This window comes from Armigeres subalbatus, chromosome 2, assembly GCF_024139115.2.
Source record: "Armigeres subalbatus isolate Guangzhou_Male chromosome 2, GZ_Asu_2, whole genome shotgun sequence".
Lineage (NCBI taxonomy): Eukaryota > Metazoa > Arthropoda > Insecta > Diptera > Culicidae > Armigeres > Armigeres subalbatus.
In genome coordinates this window covers 2,874,740-2,884,196 of record NC_085140.1, presented here as the reverse complement: position 1 = coordinate 2,884,196, position 9,457 = coordinate 2,874,740, and the positions used below count along the sequence as shown (strand labels likewise).

The 9,457-nt window shown below is 43.8% G+C and overlaps 1 protein-coding gene across 1 annotated transcript; it reads left to right on the top strand.

Annotated features, from left to right (window-relative positions):
• The first annotated feature begins 6,183 nt into the window (after positions 1–6,183).
• On the top strand, positions 6,184–6,730 carry LOC134213938 (tetranectin-like protein). The gene has a single exon (XM_062693395.1). The coding sequence runs from the start codon at positions 6,214–6,216 to the stop codon at positions 6,727–6,729; it is 516 nt and encodes a 171-aa protein (XP_062549379.1). The 5' UTR covers positions 6,184–6,213; the 3' UTR covers position 6,730.
• The last annotated feature ends 2,727 nt before the right edge of the window (positions 6,731–9,457 follow it).

Sequence of the window (9,457 nt, the reverse complement as noted above, 5' to 3'; positions counted from 1 at the left end):
TTTGAATCTAAGAAATTGAAATCGATGCTGATTATGTAAAGATCATAATTAATTGCATACCTCCCCGTGGTGCTGGCCGGGATACGAGCAACCTTAGGGAAGATCGGGTAACCAACCCCGGTGGGAACTATGGTCGTATGCTGACAGGGAAGGGGGGTTTGCTCCTCTCCGGAGGTGCAAATCTTACTGAGCGTCTGTTCTCCATGTCAGGATCGGCTCACAACAGCGTCTGTACTCCATGTTAGGGGCGGCTGATCATCGTCCGAATGCCAGCGAGGGACTCTAAGTGAAACTGTGCACCATGGTCCACCGGAAATAAGGAGGAATGGTCCTCCGGGTCCTAGGGGATTTGGTGTTAGGCCCTGCAAGCCAGCCAAAAAAAAAACTCACGCGACGAACAATCAACAAGAGAGTACGGAACGGTCAATCGGCGAAGACCACTGCGACGAAAAGCGACTAGCGATTGGAAACTCGGTTCGTGGAACTGCAAATCTCTCAACTTCATCGGGAGCACACGCATACTCGCCGATGATGTGCTCAAGGACCGTGGATTCGGCATCGTAGCGCTGCAGGAGGTTTGTTGGAAGGGATCAATGGTGCGAACGTTTAGAGGTAATCATACCATCTACCAGAGCTGCGGCAACACACACGAGCTGGGAACAGCTTTCATAGTGATGGGCGATATGCAAAGGCGCGTGATCGGGTGGTGGCCGATCAATGAAAGAATGTGCAGGTTGAGGATCAAAGGCCGGTTCTTCAACTTCAGCATAATCAACGTCCATAGCACACACTCCGGAAGCACTGATGATGATAAGGACGCATTCTACGCGCAGCTGGAACGTGAGTAGGACTGCTGCCCAAGCCACGACGTCAAAATCATCATAGGAGATTTGAACGCTCAGGTTGGCCAAGAGGAGGAGTTTAGACCGAAGTTCAGCGCTCACCGGCTGACGAACGTTTTTTTTCTCTTTATTAAGGCTGACGAACGAAAACGGCCTACGACTAATTGATTTCGCCGCCTCCAAGAATGGCAATTCGCAGCACCTACTTCCAACACAGCCTCTCGTATCGGTACACCTGGAGATCACCACTACAGACAGAATCACAAATCGACCACGTTCTGATTGATGGACGGCACTTCTCCGACATTATCGACGTCAGGACATATCGTGGCGCTAACATCGACTCTGACCACTATCTGGTGATGGTGAAACTGCGTCCAAAACTATCCGTCATCAACAATATTCGGTACCGACGACCGCCGCGGTACGACCTAGAGCGACTGAAGCAACCTGATGTCGCCACTGCATACGCGCAGCATCTCGAGGCAGCGTTGCCGGAAGATGGTGAGCTCGATGGGGCACCTCTTGAGGGCTGCTGGAAGTCAAAGTCAAAGCAGCGGAGAACAACGTCGAGTACGTGGGACGAAGTCGACGGAACGATTGGTTCGACGAAGAGTGCAGACAGATTCTGAAGGAGAAGGACGCAGCGCATGCGGTCGCGCTGCAGCAAGGTACTGTGGGAACTGAAAATACACCAATTTGGCCGATTTACAATGCCGGTGTTGAGCGTCCTGTCCACGTCCAGCTCGTCCGATGGTCAATGACTGAAAGAGGAAGAGTCATGGCTTGCTATGTGCTGATCAACAACCGTTGAAGAATTGTGCATAATGATATCGGTAACGGGTGAATGAATCCAAATTCATTCAACTGCTGACATGTTAAGGAGTACCCCGGCAAATACACGATGGAGGTATTTTACTCCAACCCCACAGGTACCAGGCAGAACGTGGAACTTTATGGACGGAAGCGGAGACAGCAGACCCGCCTTTTTCAGGAGAAGAAATGCCGCCTGGAAGAAGCGGAATGCGAGGAGATGGAACAGCTGTGCCGTTCTCAACAAACACGCAAGTTCTATCAGAAGCTCAACGCATCCCGCAAAGGCTTCGTGCCACGAGCCGAAATGTGTCGGGATAAGGATGGGAGTATCTTGACGGACGAACGTGTGGTGATCGAAAGGTGGAAGCAGCACTACGAGGAACATCTGAATGGCGCTGAGAGTACAGGCAGTGAAAGTCAAGGCAACGGAGGAGATGACTACGTCAGTTCAGTGGACGATGGAAGCCAACCAGCCCCCACCTTGATGGAAGTTAAGGATGCCATACAACAGCTAAAGACCAATAAAGCAGCTGGTAAGGATGGTATCAGAGCTGAGCTCATCAAGATAGGCCCGGAAAAGCTAGCCACTTGCATGCACAAATTGATAGTCAGAATCTGGGAAACTGAACAGCTACCGAGGGAGTGGAAGGAAGGGGTTATATGCCCCATCTACAAGAAATGCGACAAGCTGGATTGTGAGAACTTTCGAGCGATCACCATCCTTAATGCCGCCTACACAGTGATATCTCAGATCATCTTCCGTCGTCTGTCACCATTAGTGAATGAGTTCGTGGGAAGTTATCAACCCGGCTTCGTTGACGGCCGCTCGACAACGGACCAGATCTTTACTGTACGGTAAATTCTCAAGGCGTTCGTTGATTTCAAGGCGGCATACGACAGTATAGACCGCGTAGAGCTATGGAAAATTATGGACGAGAACAGCTTCCCTGGGAGGCTTACCAGACTGATCAAAGAAACGGTGGATGGCGTGCAAACTGTGTGAAGATTTCGGGCGAACACTCCAGTTCGTTCGAATCGCGCCAGGGACTAAGACAAGGTGATGGACTTTCGTGCCTGTTGTTCAATATTGCGCTAGAAGGTGTCATGCGGAGAGCCGGGTGTAACAGCCGGGGTACGATTTTCAACAGATCCAGCCAATTTATTTGTTTCGCGGATGACACGGACATTGTCGGCCGAGCATTTGCAAAGGTGGCAGAACTGTACACTCGCCTGAAACGTGAAGCAACAAAAGTTGGACTGGTGGTGAATGCCTCAAAGACAAAGTACATGCTTGTGGGCGGAACAGAGCGCGACAGGGCCCGCCTGGGAAGCAGTGTTACGATAGACGGAGATACCTTCGAGGTGGTCGAGGAATTCGTCTACCTCGGATCCTTGCTAACGGCTGATAACAATGTCAGTCGTGAAATACGAAGGCGCATCATCTGTGGAAGTCGGGCCTACTACGGGCTCCAGAAGAAACTGCGGTCAAAAAAGATTCGCCACCGCACCAAATGTGTCATGTACAAGACGCTAATAAGGCCGGTTGTCCTCTACGGACATGAAACATGGACAATGCTCGAGGAGGACTTGCAAGCACTCGAAGTATTCGAGAGACAGGTGCTTAGGACCATCTTTGGCGGTGTGCAAGAAGACGGTGTGTGGCGGCGAGTAATGAATCATGAGCTCGCCCAGCTCTACGGCGAACCCAGTATCCAGAAGGTAGCCAAAGTCGGAAGGGTACGATGGGCAGGGCATGTTGCAAGAATGCCGGACAGCAACCCTGCAAAGATGATGTTCGCTTCCGATCCGGCAAGTACGAGACGACGTGGAGCGCAGCGAGCGAGATGGGCAGACCAGGTGCAGAACGACTTGGCGAGCGTGGGGCGTATTCGAGGATGGAGAGAAGCGGCCTCGAACCGTGTATTGTGGCGTCAAATTGTTGATTCAGTGTTATCTGTTTAGATGTAGACTAAATAAATGAAATGAAAAATGAATGAGAACATAGCATCTTCAATTACAACACATGTGCATGGGCTCTGACTGATGGCTATTTGTCCCCACTCCAGGTAAATTTAGAGGGCCTAGAAGATCGCATTTCATGTACAAAAAAATTTGCTTGGAACACGCGAATGGGTGAATACCTATGCTGGGGACATGGGGCAGATTGGAGAACCTTGGACCATGGCATCTTCATGAATAAAATATGTTCTCTGAAGACACAATCGGGATCGGAGGTGAGCCAGCCTAGGGGTAAAAGCCTCGCTAATAAAGATAAAACAAAATTGGGAACACACCTTCATTGAAGACATAGGCGATGTTGATTTGGTGAACTATTTGGTTACTACTCTAGGGCAATTCGGAGGATCGCAAGAAACCTATAAATACTAGGAGAAAATAATTAGGGTGATACTGTTGCTAACGATATCATGTAAGTCGTTGTTCATTTGGTAAATAATCTAAATACACTTAGTGGACATGATGGCGTTGATATCGTGGCTGGGGACATAATGGAAGCCTAGAAAAATTGGGAGATCTTACAAGATCTCACATGCCGAGACGCAATTCGGAAGCTATCCAAAGTCCAGGTCAACTTGGAGATCTTACAACACCTCATATGCCTTGATTTGAGACAATTGAAAGATAAATAGACATCATGGTTGATTTGGTAGATCCTTTTATTCAAAATTCAGAATCTTAGAACATCTCATATGCCTGGATTTGAGACGTAAGTAAAAGATAAATAATTGGAGGACATGATTGGGTTGATACCGCGGCTGTGGGCACCATGGAAGCCTTGGTTGATTCATTAGACCATTTGATTCAAACTCCTGGACAATTTGGAGATCTTACAACACCTAATATGCCTGTATATGAGACGTGAGTGAAAGACTAATACTCAGAAGATAAAATTAGGTTCACACCGCGGCTGGGGACATCGTGGAAGCCTTGGTTGATTTGGAAGACCATTTTATTCAAACTTCAGGACAATTTGGAGCCCTTAAAACATCTCATATACCTGGACTTAAGACGCAAGTGAAAGACAAATACTCGGAGGGCATGGTTTTGACGATATCGCGGCTGAGGGTATCATGCAAGCCTCAGTAGATTCGATAGACCATTTGATTCAAACTCCAGGACAATTTGGAGATCTTACAACACCTCATATGTCTTGTTTTGAGACGCAAGTGAAAGACAAATCCTCGGAATACATAATTGAGTTCATACCACGGCTTGGGACATCATGAAGGCTTTGGTTGATTCGATAGACCATTTGCTTCAGACTCCAGGACAATTTGGAGATCCTAAAACATTTTATGTGGCTGGATTTGAGACGTAAGTGAAAGACAAATAATGGGAGGACATAATTAGGTTGATACCGTGTCTGTGAACACCATGGAAGCCTTGGTTGATTCATTACACCATTTGATTCAAACTCCAGGACAATTTGGAGATCTTACACACCTCATATATCTTTTTTTGAGACGCAAGTGAAAAACAAATACTCAGAGAACATGGTTGATTTGGTAGACCATTTGATTCAAACTCCAGGACAATTTGGAGATCTTATAACATCTCATATACCTGGACTTGAGATGCAAGTGAAAGACAAATCCTCGGAGGGCATGAATGGGATCATACCGCGGCTGAGGACATCATGCAAGCCTCAGTAGATTCAGTAGTGAAAGTCAAATAATCGGAGGACAGAATCGGGTTGACACCGAGGCTGGGGGAACCATGGAAGTCTCAGTAGATTCGGTAGACCATTTGATTAAAATTCCAGGACAATTTGGAGATCTTTCAACACCTCATATGAGACACAAGTGAAGGACAAATCCTTCGAGGACATAATTGAGGCATGGGACCACGGCATGGGACATCATGAATGCTTTGATTGATTCGGCAGACCATTTGATTCAAACTCCAGGACAATTTGGAGATCTTATAATGCCTGGATTTGGAGAGTTCTTACAATACCTCATGTAAGACGCAAGTGAATGTATTTAAAAGTATCCAACAATCAATAAATTAAGTGAAATACTAAAAATTTTAGCAAAAATTCTTTTTACGTCACATTCTTTTTACGTCCCCCCAATAAGTGACGTAAAAAGAGGGTTGAGTGTAGTTAATGGGCCACCTCGCGCAACGGTCTTTCACAGGGTCAGTTTTCATAGTAATCTCCATACAAACTTTGAATGACGTGTGCACAGTCAAATTACATCCAAAATTGTCTAAAATTATAGGAGGACTATTAAAATGGCAAATGCAATCGTTTAAGCATCGGGGGGCAATAAAGTCAAAATTTGAATCACTTTAATGGGGTAGTCTTAGTAGCTCTAATGTTTCAGTAACCATTCATAATCCGTAAAACAATAACTTTGTTTTGTTGTTTAACGGATTATGAACGCTTATGATTAGGTGCGCCGTTTCGTTCCACTAAATTAGCATACCATGGGGTAGTATTTGTTGCGCTACCGTATATAAACTAAAACATGTTGACACTAGCAATTATTATAAAACGCGACTTTACACGACAGCTTTGCAAAATACTTTTCAAATGCAGTTGATAATTGCGCTCCGGACAGTAATTTCCCAGCTTTTGTTAGCTGCGGTGTCAATGAACAGTCATAATTCAACGCCTAATAAATACATCCTGATGAACGTCAAGGAACCGTTCTTCAAAGCATGGAGAAACTGTCAATTTTACGGCCTTCAGCTGGCATCCGTGACATCGCCCGAAGATAATCGAATGCTTAGCGAACTGGTCAACATGCCAATCCACGGCAACAGCACATTCTGGTTAGCTGGAACGGATATCGGTCGAGAAGCAAAATGGCTCTGGATCACGACGAACAAACTGGTTGTTCTGTACAGCCACTGGGGCGGTATGGCTCCGGAATATGACGACAAGCAAAATTGCATGGCCGCTGGACTGTTTGTGGAAGACAAAACGCTGTGGGCAGACATTCCCTGTGAGGAGTCTCATCAATACGTTTGTCAGGAAAGTTCTGTGAAAAATGCAGTCATCCCGTTTTTGTCAGGGCGTCTGAAACTTAACAATACAAAAGTATAAACATTTCAAGATTTGTTGGAGTTTTTTTCATTCAATATTCCTTATGTTATCGACGGTTTCGTGCACTACTGGCTCAACTATATTTTGAACCTTCCTTAGGAAGTGTCTGTAACTTCACATTGGATGCGTAACCCCGTATGGATGCTGTTGCAACTCGTGGTTTATACACCATGTAGAAATAATTACCTTTCATCTGCAACCCGCCATAGATAGTACGCAACACTTTCCTCTCGAAAACTCCAAGTGCGCGTTGATCTTTCACAAGCATTGTCTACATCTCGTGTCCGTAGTGTACTATGGGTCTAATGAGCGTTTTGTAGCCAGATTGGTACGGTGGCAAACTCTATTCGACCGGAGCGTTTTGCGGAGTCCAAAGTACTTCTGCCTTGCCTTTGAGACATTAGTGGCGACGCACTATGGCACTCCTGCCTCAGCATAAGCAAATCACTCGAAATAGCCGAAATCACCCTACCGAAATAGAGAAAGCGTAAGCGAAATGCAGAAAGCGTGGAACGGCAACTTTGCCCCGATATATCTCAGGTGTTTTAATCCAATTGTCATGATTCTTTCCAGTTACAATCTGTAGGATATCAGGACTTCGTAAGCGACAACAGATTGTAAATCCATGCATTGGCCGCTGAGAACCAGCCGGAATGTTCCGTTCCACATTTTTTGCAGCACTTACAAGTCGCATTATGTTGCAAGTCGTACCGCACCGTATGAAAGCCGTTCGAATTGTGACCATCCAACATATGTTTTATCAATATTTGGTTCTGAAAATCCAGTTTGTAAAAAAATAGGTGGAGAAATAATTAATTTTCTTATACCGAGAAAACGGGATTGAAAGTTGGGTGATTTGTGCAGTTGATAAGATTATGGTTAATGGGGAGTAGACTGGCCCAGGATACAAAAAGTCGTCTGATTCTACGGGGCACCCCTCAGGATTTTGCCTTTGGGTAAGAAAATCATTCTCTGAAAATTTCAGCCTGATCGGTTGTTGCATAAGCTGGCGCATTTGATTTGAAGTTAATATGGGGGTTTCAGTCTAAATATATTTAATTTAATTATTTATACTATTTCGTTCAGGAAATGGATGGAAGAGCTCGATCGAGCCCAGATTTTCAAGAATTGAAGTTAACTTGCCAAAGAACAATTCCACATAAAATTCTACTATGATTAACCCTCTCCCGCCCATGGTGTCTGTAGAGCACCATCAAATTTTGCACCTTCTAACCTTCATCAAATTGTTTCAACAACAAGAAGCAATATTTAGCAAATCTTTATAGTTCCATTAGATTGCAAAAATAATCAATTTTGAGAACAAATAGTTAAACTATTGAAAACAATCAATTAACTATTGATTTACAACCAAAAACTTTTTTATTCGTTTTCCACTAATTTAAGCTATGCCAAATAACTTTTGTTCTACCATTTTTCTGAAAGATGATTCCTTCCTATTGAAATCCTTGAAAAAAGTCGTGAGCGGGAAAGGGTTAAATCGATTTTAAATTAGTTTTTGGTTGATTCATTTGGGGTTGGGTTGAGCACTTTGAAATTCATTAATTGCCATGAAAACACGCGCATGTAATCGAAGGTAGCTGCGATACGTGTTGTGGCGCGCGTGCAGTTACTTATGTTTCAGCGCGCGCGAAACCACGAATCGCAGGCACCTTGATTACATGCGTATGTTTTCATGACAATTAATGAATTTCAAAGTGCTCAACCCAACACCAAATAAATCAGCCAAAAACTAATTCAAAATCGATTTAATCATAGTAGAATTTTATGTGGAATTGTTTTTTGGCAAGTTAACTTCAATTCCTGAAAATCTGGGCTCGATCGGGCTCTTCCATCCAATTTCCTGGACGAAATAGTAACAGAGGTGTATTTTCCCATACATTTCGGCTGAAACCCCCATATTAACTTCGAATCAAATGCGCCAGCTTATGCAATAACCGATCAGGCTGAAATTTTCAGAGAATGATTTTTTTATCCTAATGCACAATCCTGGGGGGTGCCCCATAGAATTCGACAACCTTTTTTGCCTTTCTCGTACAACAAAGTTGTACCGAAAGGCTATCATTTCACTCCAAAATCGAACTTTTTATAGAAGTCTCGGAGACCCATGATGTTTTATATTAATCGATAAGTATATAAGTCCCTGTTTACTATTCTGTTGAACATATATTGCAGTCATGTGTTCAATGATGAGTTGATTCACTTAATGTAGACCCATGACTGCCAACACCATCTAACATCGCTTCATCAATTTTTACATTATTTATATTTTGCACTTCTCAGTCATCACCCAAAACACTTCAGCATAATTTTCCACTCATTTCCTAAATCAAATTTTATGCTATTGTTCTTGAAGCAGATCCAAATATTTGAAAACACAATTAATTAATGATAACTAGCTTGATGAGCGTATTAAACATTCAGTTCTTCATAGTGTGATTCACAGATTAAACACACTCTTCAGATGATGATATATACACACACTCACAAAAACATACATACATTTTCTCACACATATTGATGCGGTGTGCCTATCTTTATGTCTTCTACCAATTGCAGTGATGTCTGGTATTACAAGTTTTAATAGTCAAACAGTAAGTTTACTTCTAATTTTGACAAGTATTTCGTAAGATGTCATTTGTTTTATCTTGTTTAATTCACCTATCACATTGTCTTTCTTAGTTTTTTTGTTCTCTACGTAATTCAGTTT

Bases quoted from the DNA above. Each gene is read 5' to 3' on its own strand.
- LOC134213938 (XM_062693395.1), top strand. From the start codon at position 6,214: ATGCAGTTGATAATTGCGCTCCGGACAGTAATTTCCCAGCTTTTGTTA.